We start from the raw sequence: 19091 nt of genomic DNA, 5'->3' as shown, positions 1-19091 counted from the left end.
CTATTTCTGATCCCATCCTCTCCCACAGGGAGCCCTGTCCTGCACCTCCCACCCCTCACGGTGGCACCTGGATGGCCCTGCCTGCTCAGACTTGGCTGGCGTTTCAGTACACGGCCACCACCCCCCGCACCCCCCTCCCCCCGCCACAGGCTGACCTTGCCGCCTCTGGAGGCCTCTGTACCAGCGGGCCCCACTCCCCTGCAGGCCGGCCTCACACACACACAGGTGGGCTTCCTCCCACCCTCTGGCCACCTCCTGTTTGCCCGCTGAGGGCTGGGCGTGGGTACGGGGACCCCCACATGGGCCCAGGCTTCACACAGAGTGCCTCTTACTAGGGGCATCTGCTAACAACCTGGTTCCAGGAAAGTGTGCAGACGCTCTGGGCTCAGGGCCTTCCTAACCCAGCCCCAGCGGCAAAAGGACTTTGCTCAGTCGTCTAGAAGGGAGCTGCTCCTGCCGTCCTATCAGTAACCTTATTGCCCATCCCATGGTGACCAGGCAGGGACCCTGTGTCCTGCCCCTGCCCAGAGTCCGCCACAGGTGCGTCTTGGCCTTCACACTGCCTATGCTGACACAGGTCCAAGAGACAGGCCGAACGGGAAGCTGTGACGTGAGCGTTGTACCAGTCTAGTGGGGGCTCCTTAGCCCCTGCCCCCGATCCCCACCCCCATTTCTGTGATGCTGTCACTTGGCTGCATCTTGGGGTTTGGGGTGCTCTCCGTGCCTAGCACGGGTCTCCACGGGTGATCCAGGCCCCTGTCCCAAGGGAGGCAGCTGTCACACTGGAAGTGGGACAAGCTGTTGGCTCTTCAACAGGTCCATAATTTTTAATTACTACTGATGTGATATATTTTTATAAATTAAAAAAGTTTTTTTCTTCTTCCAAACATTTCAGTTTCTGAGAAAACAACAAACCAAACGTGTGTTTTTGTCATAGTTCTTTGCTGTCACCTTGGCAGGTGTCATCAGGCAGGGAGGGGCTGGGAGACACAGGTGGTACTGAGCCATGCCCACTGCCTCAGAACTCACACAAACACCCTTTTCCTTCCCAGACCTTGGCCCACAGCCCTCCTGCTTCCTGATCCCACCCCACCCCAGCTCCCTGCCCCTGTCCCTTGCTCACCCAGTATGTCCTCCAGGCCCACAGCCGGTCCCTGGGCAGGCCTCACATTCCAGGTGCCCTGCAAGGACCCCGCCCTGGCTCTAGTGCTATCCCCAGGGTTGTGGAAGGTGCCTACTGTTCAGAGGTGCCCCCTGCCACCTGGTCCCTGGCCAGGAACATCAGCTGGAACATCTCCCTCCTCGCCCGGAACCCTTCAGTGCTCCCCTGGCGTTGCAAATCTCTTCGCCCACCTGATGAGGCAGAGCCTCTGCTTCGTTTGGGAGGTACCAGGTCACCCGGCAGCCATGGCTGCGTGGGAGGCAGAGGCCTTAGTGACACCATGTGCCATGCTGAGTAACTGGGGGAGGCATCCTAGCATAGGGACCACCACCCAGGCCAGGCTCTGAGGGTCATGTAGAGTCACATGGGCTTTGCCTCCTGGGAAGGTGTCAGCAGATGGCCACAGGGTGGGTCCATGTTCTGTCCTGCTTTGGAGAGGGGACCACAAGGCCCATGAGTAGAGGTAGGAGGTGGGTGGGGGACAGGGCTGGGAAGGAGTGAGGGGCAGGCGGTGCCACCCGCCTTTCCTGGGTTCTCCTCTTAAGACATGAGTCCCCTGGCTCTGCTTTTCTGCCCTTTGCCCTGTCCCATTATCTGGTCCCGCTGCCCCTTATCCTCTATGGCTGCTGCTTTTGCTCACTGTGTTCACCCTCTCTTCCCGGTTCCCTACTCTCTGCTGCCTGTTCTGCTTGGGTGGCCCCCCCCCCCAGGGCCCAGTGCATTCCCTTCTGTCCCCCTGGCTTGCTGCAGCTTCCTGGATCACCCAGCCCAGGAGGGTGTCCCTGGGTAGGTGGGCAGGGCTGTGGGATAGGGGCCATTTGTGTATAGCTGCGTTCTGGCTTTCTGGGAAACAGATTTTGCGCTGTTGCTGAAGTGCTGAAGTGTAACTTGTCCAGGACTGTGTGACCTCGAGCAAGCCCCCTCCCCTCTGGTGTCCACCTTCACAGGGGCTGCTGGGTGTGTAGTAGGTGCTCGAAGCCCCCTTGCCCAGAGGGACACATTAGTGCTTGGGGCGTGCTGTTGGCAGTGGTGAACAGCTGCAAGCCTATGGCTCTGACAAGAGGCGGAAAGAAGAGATGGAAGCCTAAGTCACAATGGAGCAGGCGGCTTTCCTCGGTGTCACCCTCATTTTGTGGCTTGCCTCCCCAACAGAGGCTCTGTTACATTAGTCTGAGCAAAAGCTGCGAGAAGACTGTTCTCTCTGCTTCCCAGGCCAGGCCAGATTCGACCGAGGCAGAGTTTTCAGGAGGACGGCAGGATGGGAGAGAGGGACTGGCTTGACCCAGGATTTGACAGGGTATGGGCTACAAGGCCATCTTCTGAGCTCCACTGAGGCTGTTCAGGAGTGACTTCAGCAGGTGTGTGCCCCCCTGGGGGCTGTGGCACCTGTATAGAAATGGAAGGATGCTAGGTGGCGGGAGCAGGGAGGGGGAGCAGATGGCAGACAAGGGGCTCTAGCTGTAGCCTTTGGTGAGGGGACGGCCAGGGTGCAGCATGTGGCAAGGTGGCTGGGAGGGCTTGGTTGTGGACATGTCAGGATGGCATGGACAGGATGGGCTGGTCAACTGGGGGGTGCTGGGTAAGGGCTAACGTGGGGACAGCAACCCAGAGCCCAGATTGTGGGGTCCTTGCCCCCTACAGCTGTCATTACAGCTTTCCCCCTCCTTGCCTGTCCCCCCCCACTCCCTAACCCCCCTAAATCTCCCCAGGAGTCAGGTGGCCGCCATTCTCAGAAGCATGCGTCCCAACCTCTTGCTTTTGCTCTGCTACTCCTGCCACATGCCAGGGAGCCTCTCAAAGGCTGGCTAAGAGGCAGCTTCGAGGAGGCTGCCTGTCCCAGGAGCTCACAGGCACAGGAACAGGCCAGCAGGGTGGCTGTGGGTTTCAGCAGCACAGGTAGGCTGGGCTGCGTCCCACTGCAGGGCCTGTGAGCTCGGACCTACATGTGGCTTTGGAAGAGCACGCGGTGTGGACGTTGTCCCCAGCATCCTGCCACTCCACCATGGGGGTGCAGCTCTTTAAAGGGCTGTGGTTCACATGCTCGGTCTTGATGCCACACCCACCACTTGGCCTTTCTCTCTCCCCCAGGCCGAGCTGGAGAAATCCCCAGCGGGTCGGCCTTGTTAGACAGCAGCAGGTTGGAGCTGTGGGGGCTCTTGGACCTGCCTTCAGAAGAGGCCCAGCTGGAGGCAGCTCCCCACACCCACAGGGAAGTGTCCCGAGGCAACCTGCTTACCTGCTTGGTGGCAGAATTTCATTGGCATCTGGGTTGCTCTAGAGCCCCCACCTGTCCCACAGAGGCTGACAGGTCCTGCTCAGGGGAACCAAGCTCCTGATCCTAACTCATGACATCTGTTGGAATCCGTTTGAACCACATTTCTTAAATGCCATAGCACAGGAGCTTGTAAACTGAGGTCCCACGACTCTGCAAGGAGCCACATTTGACAAGTGGGAATGTTGTGAGTTCTTGCTTGTCCCATGTGAAACTTCTCTGCAGAGCTGTTGGCAGGGACCTGGGTCATGGAGTGATGGGGCCACCGGGCCCAGCGGCCTTGGCTTGGCACCACTCTGACTCACTTGTTTCAGAAGCCCAGGATGGCAGGCCAGTATCCTCTGCATTGGGCCCTGAGCCTTCCCAGGCCCTAACTCAGGGTGGGTGGTTCCCCCAAAGCAGTCTCCAGCCAGCATTCCATGTGGCAGCCTCGGGGGGAGGGGAAGGGGTACCAAAGAGCAAGATAGGAGAGTCAGTTTCCTCTGCGAGCCTGGCTGAAGGCACAGAGAGGCAGTGGGAGGGCACGTATCCTGCTTCTGTGGGAGGTGTCTGGGCTGGTCCCAGGGCTCCTTCCTGACCCCCGATTCAGGGAACCAACAGAGCAGCAGCCCCTTGAGAGGATTCTAACTCTACCCTGAGCATGGTGGGAGAGGCAAGCGCGTGGCCCGAGACGGGCGGCAGCAGCATCCAGAGTACTCACGGGGACATACCAGTCAGCTGCGGAGAGTGAGTAAGGGTCGCCACCAACCCTTCCCATGGCTCTTTGTACGGCCCTGCTGAGTACATCCCAGGAGGGGCTGCCCGCTGAGGGCTGCCACCACACACTTCTCCCTCAGGACATAGAGGGATTCCACACTCCTCCTCCCTTGTTCCCGGGCAGTGGTGGTGTCCTGCCTGGGCCTCCTCAGCAAGGCTCTGCGGACATAGAGCTGAGAGGATTCCAGTGGGAACGCCTCAGGGCAGAGGGCAGGCTCTGACGCTAGGTCTCTCATCTAGCCCCAGAGAGGGGCTTGTCTGCCAGAGGGCGCTGGGCCCTCCTGGAGGCACCGTGCCGCTGGGGGTGTATTCATGGCTGTGCCCCTCCCTGCTGGGATGGAGCTGGTCTGACCAGTGGGGCTGCCCGTGGGTGTGGGGATGGGACAGGGTACCTTCTTGGCTGGGTGCGGCTCAGTGCCATCGAGCCAGGCCTGCCTGTGGCTGCGGAGCTCATGGAGGGACCAGGCTGGTGGTTGCCTGGGCCCTGGGCCTTCCCTCGCCTCCCTCTAGGGCTGCCACACCATGGTGTGCCGTGGTTTTCAAGGGCCCCCACCCAGACCAGCCTTCCTGCCTGTACCCTGGTTGGCCTAAAGAAGGGGTTGGTTTTTCTGCACATTTGGTCAGGCTCACCCTTGCTGCAGGGATGTAGGTGTAGCTGGGGCAGCATCCTAAACCAAAAGCAGCTGGGGAGCAGAGTTTGCTGGAGAAGTTCGTTGTGGGTGGAAGGGCTGGCAGGGCCCCAGAGTGTGTGCATGTGTGTGTATTCGTGTGTGTGCATGCACATGCTCACCGTGGAGCGGGCGAGTGCAGAGTTTAGGACAGGGTGTTGTGGGGTATGTGTGTGTTTGGGAGAGGAAGGTGCTATGGAAGACCAGAGGGTGTGGGTGAGGGCTGAGAGGATGTGGGCTTCTGGGGGCTGCTGAGGTAGAGGCCACCGTGAGTGGGCTGAGCTGCCCTCTGCCCCCAGGTCAGCCAAAGCAGCCTCACCATGCTGTCCTCACCATCGCCGGGGCAGCAGGCCCAGACCCCACAGTCGATGCCCCCGCCCCCACAGCCATCCCCACAGCCCGGCCAGCCCAGCTCACAGCCCGGCTCCAACGTCAGGTAGACCCGGTGGGGTACCATGGCTTGTGGGTGGGTGGCTTGGAGGGCCTCCCTGGCCTGTGGGTGGGCACCCCTGGGCCTCAGCTCACCCAGCACTTCCTGCTTCACCACAGCTCCGGCCCTGCCCCGTCACCCAGTAGTTTCCTGCCCAGCCCTTCACCTCAACCTTCCCAGAGCCCTGTGACAGCACGCACCCCACAGAACTTCAGCGTCCCGTCCCCAGGACCTTTGAACACCCCTGGTGAGTCGACCTGGACCCTGGGCCATGGGGGCTTGGTGGCAGTCATCACAGGCACTGCCTTTGTGATCTGCACAGGCCATGTGGGTTGCAGGAGCTGGGAGCCACCCTGCTCCTCGGCCTCCCAGCCTGTAGCTCACACATGGGCTGGGCCATGCTCACTGCACTGTGTCCCCACAGTGAACCCCAGCGCGGTCATGAGCCCTGCCGGCTCCAGCCAGGCTGAGGAGCAGCAGTATTTGGACAAGCTGAAGCAGCTCTCCAAGTACATCGAGCCCCTCCGCCGCATGATCAACAAGATCGACAAGAATGAAGGTGGGGGCAGGGCCAAGGGTTGGGAGGAGAGGCCGAGATGCCCAGGACCTGTGTCCTAGTGTCGCCTTTTCTGTCCCAGATAGAAAAAAGGACCTGAGTAAGATGAAGAGCCTTCTGGACATTCTTACAGACCCCTCCAAGCGGTGAGCTTTGTCCCTAGCACCCTCAGGGGAGGAGAGTGTGCTTGCTTAGCCGCCCTCCCCACGGCATGCTTACCGTGAGGAGGAAAGGCGCTCGGTGACCGCATGGCTTTAGAGAAGGGGCTGGGGCAGCTCTCCGGGGCGCCCCTTGACTGTGTCTGCTCTGGCTTTAAGCCTCACCCCTTGAGGAAACCCCAATTTCACCTTGGCCAGGGGCCCACGTTGCAGTCACTACTGTACCACCTCGCTTTCAACCCCTCAGCCCTCACAGATGCCACTCAGCCAGCTTGTGGCTGTCGGGGCCTGACCCTGTTTAGCTGCTGCTGCCTAGGTGCTGCCACTTTGCCTGGGCTGTGACGGGCCTCGGTCTGCCCTCAGACCCTGGCTCTGTCCCTGACTTGCCGATGACCTGGGGCAAATAACTTAGTTTGTCACCCCACCTGCAGAAGGCATGGCTGTGGCCTGCACTTGTTAGAGTAAAAGAAGATGTTGCACTGAGAAGCAAGTTCTCCCATGCCCCAGCTTGTCTCCTGTTTTCTGGAAACAAGCTGAGAGGCCCACCCTGCCGGCCACTGCTGCCCTGAGCACCAAGTTGGCCTGTGCCACAGACACTGCATGTGTACAGGCCTGTGGGCCACCTCCCTCTCCCTTCTTCATTCAGGCTCTGCTCCCTTTCTGTCCTTCTAGAAGGTTCCCCTGTTCTGCTTATATGGGCAGAGTGTTGGTCACTGCCAAATTGGGGACCATCAGGGACCTCTTGGGTTGAGCCAGGAAGGGAGTCAAGGTATTTGCAACTGCCTGCCCAGCCTCTGGGGGTCTGTGGAGGCTTCTGGTGGCCTACAGCTGGCACACGTTCCCTCTGACCCTCCAGGGCTGATGGCCGCGCGTATTGCCTGTTCCTCTCCCTGCAGGTGTCCCCTGAAAACCCTGCAGAAGTGTGAGATTGCCCTGGAGAAGCTCAAGAACGACATGGCAGTGGTGAGTGTGGCACCGCCTGCAGTCGTCGGGAGGTCAGCAGGGCACACCCACAAGGCCCTGGAGCCTGCGGCTGTCACTCTGCCCGGGTGCCTGCCCAGGGGTTCTTCTTTCAGGGCAGCTCTGGTGAGGATGGGGCAGGAGCATGGATGTGGGAACAAGGAAGCAGCTTCCTCCACCTCCTGGGCTGGGGGTTTTGTGCAGCACCATCCTGCACCTGCCTGTAGGGAGTGCCAGTGTGGGGTGGGGATGTGGGGCCGCAGTGGGAAGCCCTGTGGGTGAGGGAGACGAGGGCTTTTGGGGTCTTGAAAGCACTCTGAAGAGTGTATATGGCCACAAGCCCCAGGTAGCCTAACCCCACCTGTCCTGCCCTCAGCCCACGCCGCCTCCACCCCCGGTGCCACCAACCAAGCAGCAGTACTTATGCCAGCCCCTCCTGGAAGCCGTCCTGGCCAACATCCGCTCGCCCGTCTTCAACCACTCCCTGTACCGCACCTTCGTGCCGGCCATGACAGCCATCCATGGCCCACCCATCACGTACGACCACCTGGGCGTGGGCTGGGGACCCGGCTGGGGCAGGGGCAGTGCGGATTCAGTGCTCACCGCACCCCCTCCCTCAGGGCCCCCGCGGTCTGCTCCCGGAAGCGCAGGCTGGACGAGGATGAGCGGCAGAGCATTCCCAACGTGCTCCAGGGCGAGGTAGCCAGGCTAGACCCCAAGTTCCTGGTGAACCTGGACCCCTCGCACTGCAGTAACAGCGGCACTGTCCACCTCATCTGCAAGCTGGGTGAGCGTGGCGAGCGTGAGCCCTGACCACAGTTCTGGCGTGGTTTTGCCCGCTTCCCAGGTGCACCCCTCAGCAGGGCTTGGCCCCTGACAGCAGCCCCACGCTCCTTCCCAGCCTGCACTCTGTCCCCTGCATACACATGTCCTCGCTCACCCCGGCCAGCTCGCAGCCACCTGCCCACTCAGGCCCTGTCCTTGGCCACACTGCTCTCGGCCTTCACTCCTGGTCACCTCAAGGTCCTGGCCCACCTGGCCCCAGGTCATGAGCCCATACCCCCATACTTACTCTCAGCTGGAAACAAGTGCTGGGGAGACCCTGATGGTGCCCTCTCCCCTGGGGTGCCCCAGGAGCCCTCATTCATCCAAGCCAGGACATCTGCCCATCTCAAATTTTAAGGGACGTGGCAGAAACTAGAGTTAGGGTGGTCTTGGGCTTTGCAGCCAGCTTCACCAGAACTTTCTGGCGTCATGTATTTTGGGGCAGGGCTTGGCAAGGCCAGGGTCAAGGGCAACTTCCTGTGTTGCAGATGACAAGGAACTCCCCAGCGTGCCACCGCTGGAGCTCAGCGTGCCTGCCGACTACCCTGCCCAGAGCCCACTGTGGATTGACCGGCAGTGGCAATATGGTGGGTGAGTGGGGTGGGTAGGCAAGGGGTCAGCTCTGGGCGGCCAGAGCTTCCTGAGCCGTGGGACAGGCCTCTGAGGCCTTTCCCCCTCTCATTTGCTCCCACAACACAGACGGGTGGGTGACCCAGCACTTCCTGGAGAGAGAGGGGTCTCTGTGCCCCCACTGTGTCCCATTGCCCCTTCACCCCCGCCCTCTCAACCTTGCAACTCGCAGGCAGCCGTGTTGGTGAAGTGAGGCAGCTGCAGGCCAGCATGCAGGCACAGGGGCTTTGGTCACCACAGGAGCCTAGGGCTGTGGGCCAGCACGGGCACCCAGGGGTGTCTCAGAGGGAAGCCCTGGACTTGAGACCCGGGCCTAGATCCAGGTCTTTCCTGATGGCCCCGGGCATTGCTGGGACCTGAGCAGGACTGAGTGGGTGGGGTGGGTCCCCTGTCCCAGCCCCTGGCTGACTCCCTGGAGGGCTGATGGTGACAGCCCTCTGTTCTCCACTGCAGATGCCAATCCCTTCCTGCGGTCAGTGCACCAGTGCATGACGTCACGGCTGCTACAGCTCCCCGACAAGCACTCGGTTACAGCCTTGCTCAATACCTGGGCGCAGAGCATCCACCAGGCCTGCCTCTCGGCCGCGTAGCAGCAGCTCGCTCCTAGGGCCACCTGCCGGGAGCTGCTGGAGAGGCAAGCCTCATATTGGACATTTCTAGGTGTGGGGTTCTTTAGAGAGCCTGGGGTTAGGTTAGCTTTCCTGCTTTTATCTTCCGCCTTGGGGACCTACGGGACATTTTCCCACACTTGTACAGTTCTTGGACAGGCAACTGAGTCAGGGCAGGGGTGCTGGCTTCTTAGAGAAGATCTCCACAAGGACTCCCTGCAGGGTGACAGACACTAACGCCACCTTGTTCACACCTCTGGCTGCCCTCCCTGGGGCCCAGCACGCTCTGCAGGCCTCATGTTCAGGGCCATTCTGGAAGGCTGTGGGAGTCTCCAGGTCTTGTTGGAGCACCTCGTGTGGGTGCAGGGGTGCAGTCCTGCCTGCTCCTGTAGGAAACCCTTAAACACACACAGCAGTCTGTGATCCCAGTTCTGAGCTCAGAAAATCTGGCCTTCAGAATGGGCCACGTCACAGGGAACTCGGATTGGGGTGGAGGCTCCACCTGGGAGCAGCGGTGTGGCTGGAGGGTGGCTGGGTGTGATGCCCGCCAGCAGGGCATGTCCTCTAAGCCCAGAGGGGCGTGAGATGCCCTCCCTCGGCCTCACCGTGTGGGACCAAGTGACCAGCCCAGCTGCTGCCATAGGGCTGCCCTCCACAGCCTGTTCTGTGACAGCCAGTTCTGAGCCTGGGCCACAGGAGCACCTGCTCTTCCGCTGCTGCAGAGAGCAAAGCCCCCGGCGGACGGGTGCTGCACCCCTATCCTACCCCTAGTGTCAGCCCGCAGCCCATCGTGACGGCCCTCCACCTTTTGTATGTGCATACTATGTCACCTGTGGTTCTTATAATAAACACCTCATTCCTGTCTCGGTCATGAGTTGTCACTGCACTCCCTCCTCCTCCTCCTCCTCCCCCCCCCCGAGCCTGGGGCCCACTGTCCTGTTAGGACCAGGTCCACCTTGGGGCCTTAGTTCACCCTCCTCCTCACACCCCACGTTCTTCCTGCCCCAAGGCCCGGCTCACCACCAGGTTTCCAGGCAAGTGTTCCTGCTCTCTGAAGACAAGGCTGACAGTGCTGAGGAAGTTGGGGTCTGGCCTGGCAGGGCAGGGAGGGGACCAAGCCGACCACCTTAGTAGAACACAGCGGCTGCCTCCCTAGGCTTGTGGCAAGGGGGGTGGCGTGAGGCCCTGCATAGGGGCCTCCAAGGAGAAGAGCCAGGCCCAGCCTGGAAGGCTTGTCCAGCACTGTTCATCACGAGTCAGAGCAAAAATGAGCAGCAAGGACGCACCTTGCTCCCAGAAATGCCCGGGCTGGGCAGAGGGGAAGACCCGGTGACATGCCAGAAGGCAGACAGGGCCTCCCTTGGCCCCACAAACACCAGGAATGCTTTGCCCGAGCCTCTCTCCCAGGGCGGCCAAAGTTTGGGACGAAGGTCCGGAGATGAGCTGGGATTTAACTAGAAGGGCAGTTTTTTCTAGATTAGCAGGAAGCAGGATTGAGGACAACAAGACCAGGAACGTGATGCCTGGTCAGCAGTGAGGACTCAGGTGAGCAATCTGGAGAAACAAAATTTATTTGTAATCTTTAACGGGCAGGGTGATGCTTATTTCATAATATGCTTCTGAATGCAGGACAGCAAAATTTGAGCAAGAAAATAAACCATTTCTCAGTTCTGAGATCTTTATCGTGAGTTTTGTTGATCTCAGACTCGAGCTTGCCCTAGGAGGTTGGGATTCTCCCTCCATTCTCCGTGGGAGGGCCAGCGCCTGGGCTGACGGCTGCCCTCCCTCACAGCACAGAGCGGTGAAGGCGCCGGCTCTGCACCACCTGCAGCCTCTTCTGCCGTTCAGCGAAGTTGCTCTTCAGGGTCTGCTTCAGTGCAGGCAGAATGGCTTTCTCTGCCACCGGCATCGGGCTCAGCAGCAGGCTGGGGGTGGGGGGTGGTCACTGGTAGCACCTGCCGTGGTGGCCTGTTCTGCCCTGAGCCCGTCCCGCCTCCCTGCAGTCAGCCCTTTCCCAGTGCCAGTGGGACGCACCATTTCTTAGCGAGGCCCTTGGTGGGGACCTTGGGGAACTGCGTGGCCTCCTGGTCCCTGGAGAAGGATGGGTCCGTGAGCCCCAGGGCACCAGGCCCCGCAGCCAGGGCGGGTGGGGGGGGTTGGGTGCAGCCGGGCACGCACTTGGGAGAGCTGGGCCCAGGCTCCTCGGGGGCAACCTTGGGTCTGTGGTTCCCTTCCAGGAGGGACTTGAGGTGCTGCAGCTGGAAGGCGAGGAGAGGCGGCGAGGAAAGGCGGTGTGGAGGGGCTTGCAGAGGCCCTGGGCCCGCCCCCGCCGCCCAGATGCTCACCTCTTGGGCCTGCAGCAGGTTGGCGTTCCACAGCTGGCGGATGACCACCTCGCACTGCTGCAGTGTGGTGGCCTTGCGCAGGTGCGGGGGCAGGCTCATCAGGGGGGGCACCCCCGCCAACTGCCTGCCCCTGGGCTGGCTGCCTGTCGCCGGGGCAGCCCCCACATTGAAGGTCTCCACTTCGTCCCTGAAAACAGTTGTTGCAGCCTGGCCCCGACGGGTCTGACCACCCAGCCACCTCCCCTCCCCAGGGCTGCAGCCGCTCTGCACAGGGCCAGGTATGGCCTGGCCCCGGGGCTCTGGCATCAGTGTCAGGGTGGGGCGGGGGTATCTCAGCCAGCGATGACCCAAGCCTGTCTCTTCTTCTCCTTGAGGGGCACTGGGGGGTCAGTGTAGTTCAGGCTGGCTCCAGGCTACCCCCAGTCCTGTCCCCACATTTGCTGCGAGACTGATGGCCAGGGAGGCTGAGGATGTGTGCAGAGACCCAGAAGCCTGGGCTGCTAGTTGTACTGCCCAGGGGAACAACAGGGTCCCCTTTTAAAATGCCAAGTCCCCAGGCTCACTACTGCTTCCCTGGTAGTCCCAGAAACTTGGGGTGTTGCTGGAGCCTGGTTCTGCCGTGGCCTCCCAGGCCACGCTGTGGCAGGTTGTGCAGTGTGTGGCAACTGTTAAAGGGAAGTCACCCACTAAAACCTGCTCTTTCTAACCAAGCCAGACACTCCCACAGTGGGTCTTGGCAACCCTGTTCGTTGTTCTCTGTCTCAAAAGCAAACAACTTGGAGGCCAAATTGCTTTTGGTACTACTGGGCCTGCGCCCTCATGTGCCTTACTTAGCCTGCCCCTGCGCCCCAGGGCCTTTGTCCAGCTTGCTGCTCTGAGGCAGGGCAGGGCCCGGAGGCTCCTCCAAGTCTACTTTCTGGTGGACATCGGCTTTCGAGTCTTGCTTCTTGAAGGAGTTGGGCTGCGGCTTGACCTTGCCCTGAGAGTTTCCTGCAGGTCAGACCACGACAGAGGCCGTCACTGCCATAATCGGCAGCCAATGCCTGTGTCTTCTGGCATCAGCCATGTGTGGGCCCAAGGAGCCTCTCCCCCCGCCTCAGTTTCCTCCTCTGTAAAGGAGGGCTTTGGGATGAGTGGATGAGGGTCTGAGGATGAAGGCTGGTAGGTATCGCCCATGCTGGACATGGTAAAAACAGGGCCAGCCTTGCCAGTGTGCAGCCTCACCTCTCACCCCAGGTTGGTCTCACAGTCCCCAGGAAGGCCCACAAGCTGTCCCCAGGCTCTAGCCCCCATGTGAGTCTTAGAAGGCCCACAGATGACTTAGGACAAGGCCCAGCACCTGCCTGGTGGTGTGGCGAGGCTGCTGCTGGTGAGCAGGCCGGAGCCCCATCTTGAGCAGGGCGTTGGGCCTGCGTCCTGTGTGCTTGGTGAGGGGCACATGGGCGAGCAGGGCTCCACACTACCTGGGCCGTGCCTCCTGCTGCTGCTCTGGGCCTGCCACGCAAGCCTGGCCACTCACCGTCCTTGGGCCCAGTCTATATTGGAAGCCTCACCTCCAGGCCTCCCTCCTGGCAGTCCATGTTCCTCTCCCTCCAACCTGGCCCTCCCGGTGGTCTAAGCTCCACAGGGTTCCTCGGCTGCCCTCCCTCTACCCCCGGCTCCCTGCCACTGCTCCCTCACCCCAAATCCATGTGCCGAGCACAGATGAGGAGGTTCTGTTAAGGTCTGCCCACTAGCGCACCACTGCCAGCCGTGGGGCTCTCTGCTCGGCCCCCAGCTGGGGGCCCCCACCCCGGAACTTGTGGGAACACGCATACCTGACACTGTTGAATTCGAGACAGACTTGTTGGAGTAGATGCTGGAAGTGGACAGGCTGCCTGCGAGGAGAACACGCAGGCGTCAGCCCAAGGCGGTGGCAGCAACCGGCCCACCCCAGCTCCCGCAACAGCTTGTGCACGCCTGCCACCCTGGCCTTGGCTTAGCTGTCTGTGGCAGCCCAGCAGCAGGGCCTCCCCCGTTCACCCTTCCTCAGGCCTCAGCGACGCAGCCCCCAACCCAGCTGAATGCCTGAGGGAGAGAAGGCCACGGGAAAGAGAATGTTTCCCGAGGAACCATCTGGAAAGGGGGAGCGGGGACCACTGCAGCAGACAAGTGCTGAATGCAGGGATGCCCTCAACTGCTGTCCCCAGAGCTGGGGCCACTACCTCGGGCCGTGCTTCTTGCTCCTGGGGTGGCTCTGCCCACCAGAGGAGGGTCCTCTCCCCCTTCCTTTCTCTTGTGTTAAGGAAGGGATAGCCCTGGGTACCCGCCAGACTGGGGCACTCACTATTCAGGCTGGCAGGCCAGCCCACCAAATTCCATGTGTGAGGTCAACTGCATCCCTGACCCCAAAGGTAAGGCGGGGAGAGAGCCCAAGAACTAAACTTAGGTGACCTGGGCTGGGCTGTGGGCTGGGCAAGGTGGGTGGACTCCCAGGGCCAGGAGGGGCTGGGGCTGAGGGCTGGGCACAGCCAGAATTCATTTCTGCTTTGGACAAGACTGGGCTCCTGCCCCATCACCGAGTGGGGAGGAGGGACCTCAGCGCCTCTCCCAGGTGCAGGGACCAGAGGCCAGGATTTGGGTCTGCAGAGCCTGGACAGACTTTCGCCACCAAGCCTGGTGCCGGCTGCAGCACTATCTACTACTGAAGGAGCCCAGCAGGCTGCAGAGATGGAAGCAGAGTGGGGGGCTTGTCCTTATGGCACTGGCCTTGGGCCCCCATAGAACAGCCCCTGCCATGCCGATGTGCACAATCACCCAGACTGTGGCTGGGGGCCAGTGACATCGATCCAGGTCCCCCAGAGGCCCCTCCCTGGGACAGCATGCTCCCAATGTAGCACTTCCCGGCAGGCACCGAAGGCCTTGACCTCACCTTTCTTCTGTGGCTTCTGATTCATGATTAGCCTGTAGTGGAGATCTGAAAGCAAGCAGAGGTACTCCTTATTTTTTTTTTTTTGGAAGCCACAGATTTGAGAACAGCCCCCTGCTGACTGCCCCTCCTCCCACCGCTGAGCCCCCCAGGTCCTAGCTCACGACCCTGTCCCTGTGACCCTGCCAGCTTATTTCCACCAAGCCTTTGCCTGGGCACCCCGTTCCCCCCAGACAGAAATACCTCTGGCTGTTCCCTGAAGCAGTCCCCTGCGGAGGAAAGTAGGCCTGGGACACTCAACTGTCTCTTCATCAGTGATATCCATGGGGTGCCCACGCCAGGAGGGACCCGGGGCTCCAGAGACATGGAGAAGAGTCAGGGTCACTCAGCCCTCCTGACCCATGGATGACAAGATAACCCCTGGCCAGAATCGATTGATGCCTAAGGACCTAAAGTGGCCACATCCAGCCAGATCCGCAGGGGCTGCCCCCACACTTGCCAGAACCCCACTTGATGGGCCTGAGACCCAGAGTGGGATTCAAGAAGGCAAGGCAGGGTCCTGATGGAGGAATTGGCACTGCAGGTAAGGAGGCAGCCCGAAGTTGTGGGTGAGAAACCGAGGTAGGTCCAGTCGGGAGGGCGGGGGAGCACGGCAGGGTCACCTTAAGGAAGGCCTCCCGCTCTCCTCAGGAGGGGTTTCGGGCAGGGGCCACCAGGCCTGGGTCCAGGGTGGGGAAAGGGCATGAGGGATTCTCCGGGAGGCTGGCCTTGTCTGCCCTTGATCTAGTGTGTATAGTTCCTGAAAATTCTGCAAGTTGTGCACCGTGCACTTTCGTACGTTTTACTTCTATAGAAGTTTTTTGTTTTGTTTTGTTTTTAAAGCAGGCGGGGCTAGACCCTGCCTAGATACCAGCTAGCAGGGAGCCCGGGCTCCGCGGTGGGGACCCAGGCAGGGGTTCGCTTCCAGGGCCTCCAGGCACCCTAAGGCTCCTGAGAGTTAAGGCGTGCATGTTTGGTGCACAAGGCCGGCGAGAGGCGGTCCCCGGAAGGCCAGACCTGACTCACCCTTGTTCTGCCGCTTCAGGTGCTCTATCTCCTCGTGAAGCTTCATCAGCGTCTCTGAGTGCTGCTGCTGTAGGAACTGCAGGCTCTTCTCCAGGTCCAGGACCCGCTTCTGCGCCTCGCCGAGCCCCAGGTGCGGGCTGTACGGCGTGGGGTACGAGCCTTGGGGCGGGAGGCCCAGGCGCGGGCGGAGGCGCGAGGCGCCCCGGGAGCCCGCAGCGCCGGAGCTGTGGGGCCGCGACCCGGGCGCCGCCGCCGCCGCCGCCGCCGCCGTGCTCATGTCGCCAGGGCTGCTGCACGCCCCTCGGTGGGCCGGCCGCGGCGGCCTGGCGCAGCGTCACCATGGAAACGGCCCTGCCTCCTAGGGGCGGGGCCCGAGCAGCCGGGGGCGGGGCCTCGCTGGCCGAGGGGCGGGGCCTCGCTGGCCGAGGGGCGGGGCCTGGGTACGGCCTTGCTTGAGGATGACCAAGTTTAAGGTATCCTCTGACAGGAGAACTGTCTGCCTTTGTCGTAGATCCTAATGTTTAATTTCCTTTACTTGCATTTCCGTAATTCATTTTTTCAAAAGGTGGTACAGTTTACACGTTCAAAAATCAAAAGGATAGGGTTTCCACGGGACTGTGTAACATAGTGAGCCCTGTGGTGGACGATGTCTGTGCTGAATAGTACAAATATAAGAATGGATTATAACAAATGTACATCACTATTACAGGGTGTTAATAATAGGATGGTAGATGGGGAAAATACAGGTAATGCAAACTATGGACTATAGTTAACAGTAACATTTTAATATTCTTTCAATTGAAACAAAGTTACCACACCAAAGTAAAATGTCAACAATGGAGGGTATATGGGAATGTATTTTTTACGTGACTTTTATGTAAATCTACAACTTTTCTAATTTAAAAAAATTACAATAACTGAAAAGCACTATGCTGAGTGAAAGAAAACAAAGTACTACATAAGATATGAATCCATTTGTATAAAATGTAAATGTAAGTCTATAGAGACAGAATTAGATTTGAGGTTATATAGGGCTAGGGAAGGATAGAGGGATTGACAGGTGACTGACTGCCAATCACCTCTCAATTACTTTCATTACCTCTTTCTGGAGTAATGAAAATGTTCTAAAATTGATCGTGGAAATGAATGCACAACTCTTTGATTGTACTAAACACTGATTGTACACCAAGGTGGATTGTATGATATGTGGCTTTATCTCAATGAAACTGATTTTTAAAATTCATAAAGACACTTCTTAAAAAGGTAGAGTTTCCATTTCCAATAATTACAGAAATTTTGTGCATTAAAACTTTGGACAGAATATAAAAAAAAAACAACTATCTGAAGGCATTGTAGAATGACAATGCGTAGGCAGAAATTGGAGAGGAGCCAGCTCTTGAAGGAAGAACAGCTTTTGCCCTGAGGAAAAATCGGCTGGATTTCCTCTGGTCAGCTAGAACTCGTACTGGCAGCCAGTGCCTCCTGGAGAGGATGAACAAGACAGTGAATTGGCGCGATGGACTGGCGCAGCAAGCTGATGCAACAAGGAGACACAAAGAGAAAACACAATGAGAGAGACAACAAAAGCAGGAAGTAAAGGTGGCTCAAGCGATTAAGTGCCTCTCTCCCACATGGGAGGTTCCAGGTTTGGTTCCTGGTGCCCCCTAAAGAGAAGATGCGCTCACACAGAAAGCACACAGTAAATGGACACAGAGAGCACACAGCAAGCACAAAACAATGAGGGGTGGAATAAATAAAAATAAATGTTGAGAAGCAGTTGTAGCTCAAGTGATAAGGCCTCCACCTATCATATGGGAGGAACTGGGATTTGATCCCTGGGGCCTCCTGGTGAAAAAAAAGAAGAGAAAGCATGCCTGAGCAGCAATCCAGTGCCAGCATAGTGAGCTGAGTGTCCGTGCGGTGAGCCAACTGCCCACGCAGTGAGCTGAGTGCCCACTTGGTGAGTCCAGTGCCTGTGCAAGTACCCGTGTGGCAAACCAAGTGGCCACGTGAATGCCCAGGTGGTGAGCCAGAGCACACATGGCGAGCCAGTGCCTATATGGTGAGCTGAGTGCCTGTGCAGCAAGCCGAGTGCCCGTGTGGTGAGCCAGTGCCCGTGCAAGTGAGTCACATGGCAAGATGATGATGCAACAAAAGAGAGACGAAGGGGAGAGTCGAACTGAAGTGCAGCAGAGACCAGGAACTGAGGTAACACAATTACAGGGAACCTCTCTCCACATCAGAGGTCCCCAGGATTGAATCCTGGTGAGTCCTAGAGGAGAAAGATGAGAAGAGAAGACAAAAAGAGAAAGAGATACAGAAGATTATACAGCAAATGGACACAAACAGCAAAAACAGCAGGGTCAGAGAAGGGGAAAAAAAACCTTTAAAAAAAGCAACAGAGGTGCCCAAAGATGTACTTACCAAATCCAATGGATGTGTCATGATGATGGGAACGAGTGTTGTTGGGGGGGGGGAGAGGGGGGGTGGGGGGGTGGGGTTGAATGGGACCTCACATATATATTTTTAATGTAATATTATTACAAAGTCAATAAAAAATAAAAAAATTAATTAAAAAAAAAAATAAATAAATAAAAAAAGCAACAAACCAGAGAAGGGCCACATGTAAGGATTAAAGTTATGTTCTAGGACTAAGGGATTTGTCCTGGGACTAAAAGAAATATCAGTATATATCTGCCATAATAGAGCTTTAACCCTATTCTCCACAAGTTCCTGGTGATCGTCCAGGAATTTAAGTGCCTACAGAACAAAACTCAACACTTTAAAGAGGATGACAACATAATCCAAAGTCTTCCCAAAACGTCATCTCCACAGAGCATGTGCACTAATACAAGACATGCAAAGAAACAGATGTGATGTATAGTCAAAAGGAAAAAAAAGAAATTAGTCTATAGCAACAGAGACACAAAGTCCAGATATTGAAATTAATAGCAAAGTACCTTACAATAAATATGTTAAAGAATCTACAAAAAATATAAATATGGTGATTAAAATCATGGAGAATTTCAAAAAGAATTTGGAACCTAAAAGCAAAATGGAAATCCTATAACTGAAAAACATATCTGAGTTTATGAATTCATTAGTTGAAACTAATAGCAGATGGGTACAACAAAAAGAATCAGTAGAAATTATAAAATGAAGCAAAGAGGGAAAAGAAAAACCGTGAAAAGCAATCAACAGAGAGCAATTAACAGTGGGATGGTATTAAATAGTTTAATATACAGGAAAATGGAGTCTCAGAAAGACAAGAAAGAAGGAATAGGACAGAAAACATACCTACAGAAATAATGCTGAGGAGAGGATTGTGGGAAGATGACAGAAGAGTAGCAAGCTGCAGGAATCAGTCTCCCCTCTGAAATTACTTTTGAACTGGCACAGAATCAACTATGTTGAGACTCTGGAGTCTAACAGAACACTTGAATAACCCAAGTATGAACTGGAAGAAGAGGCTGGTAAATTATGGTTAAATTAAGGTAAATTTCGCCAAGGTAATCACTAAGAAAATAACTAACTAACTAAATAAATAAATAAAGTGAAGAAGAGGAATCAAAATGGTCGAGTACAAAAAAAAAGAAAGTCAACTAAATGTGTATTAATCAGCCAAAGGGGTGCTGATGCAAAATACCAGAAATCTGTTGGCTTTTATAAAGGGTATTTATTTGGGGCAGGAGCTTACAGATACCAGGCCATAAAGCATAAATTACTTCCCTCACCAAAGTCTATTTGC

General features: G+C 57.5%; 2 protein-coding genes across 7 annotated transcripts in view; one reads left to right on the top strand and one right to left on the bottom strand.

The window, feature by feature from the left end:
• Positions 1 to 9891, top strand: part of MED15 (mediator complex subunit 15) — a 65056-nt gene extending 55165 nt beyond the window's left edge. For 2 of the 4 annotated variants that reach the window (XM_004480974.5, XM_058281788.2), the window contains 9 exons: positions 5158 to 5294; positions 5408 to 5535; positions 5713 to 5847; positions 5927 to 5990; positions 6899 to 6965; positions 7339 to 7499; positions 7583 to 7749; positions 8276 to 8374; positions 8871 to 9891. In XM_004480974.5, the coding sequence (XP_004481031.2) occupies positions 5158 to 5294; positions 5408 to 5535; positions 5713 to 5847; positions 5927 to 5990; positions 6899 to 6965; positions 7339 to 7499; positions 7583 to 7749; positions 8276 to 8374; positions 8871 to 9007 (1095 nt within the window). In that variant the 3' untranslated portion in view covers positions 9008 to 9891. Of the gene's footprint in view, positions 1 to 5157; positions 5295 to 5407; positions 5536 to 5712; positions 5848 to 5926; positions 5991 to 6898; positions 6966 to 7338; positions 7500 to 7582; positions 7750 to 8275; positions 8379 to 8870 lie in introns of all 4 variants that reach the window. The other 2 variants (XM_058281787.2, XM_023585354.3) reach the window with 1 other exon arrangement.
• Positions 9892 to 10580: 689 nt separating this feature from the next.
• On the bottom strand, positions 10581 to 15633 carry CCDC74B (coiled-coil domain containing 74B). Of its 3 annotated transcripts, XM_004480987.3 has the most exons (8): positions 15344 to 15633; positions 14282 to 14326; positions 13188 to 13247; positions 12201 to 12360; positions 11371 to 11557; positions 11204 to 11283; positions 11060 to 11116; positions 10581 to 10950 (listed from the first exon to the last, which is right to left on the bottom strand). In XM_004480987.3, exons 1-8 carry the CDS (start codon positions 15618 to 15620, stop codon positions 10812 to 10814), a joined length of 1005 nt encoding a protein of 334 aa, XP_004481044.2. In that variant the 5' UTR covers positions 15621 to 15633; the 3' UTR covers positions 10581 to 10811. The 3 variants fall into 3 exon arrangements, with proteins under 3 accessions (XP_004481044.2, XP_071066023.1, XP_071066024.1); XM_071209922.1 differs by having other exon boundaries at positions 11060 to 11283; XM_071209923.1 differs by lacking the exon at positions 15344 to 15633 and adding an exon at positions 14522 to 14704 and having other exon boundaries at positions 11060 to 11283.
• Positions 15634 to 19091: the final 3458 nt, after the last annotated feature.

The sequence above is a fragment of the Dasypus novemcinctus genome, chromosome 19, assembly GCF_030445035.2.
Source record: "Dasypus novemcinctus isolate mDasNov1 chromosome 19, mDasNov1.1.hap2, whole genome shotgun sequence".
Taxonomy (NCBI): domain Eukaryota; kingdom Metazoa; phylum Chordata; class Mammalia; order Cingulata; family Dasypodidae; genus Dasypus; species Dasypus novemcinctus.
This window is presented reverse-complemented; position numbering and strand designations above follow the sequence as displayed.

Bases quoted from the DNA above. Each gene is read 5' to 3' on its own strand.
- CCDC74B (XM_071209922.1), bottom strand. From the start codon at position 15,620: ATGAGCACGGCGGCGGCGGCGGCGGCGGCGGCGCCCGGGTCGCGGCCC. The intron at 14,327-15,343 runs GTGAGTCAGGTC...GCTTGCTTTCAG, and splicing joins CCTGAAGCGGCAGAACAAGG to ATCTCCACTACAGGCTAATC. The intron at 13,248-14,281 runs GTGAGGTCAAGG...TTCTCCTCGCAG, and splicing joins TCAGAAGCCACAGAAGAAAG to GCAGCCTGTCCACTTCCAGC.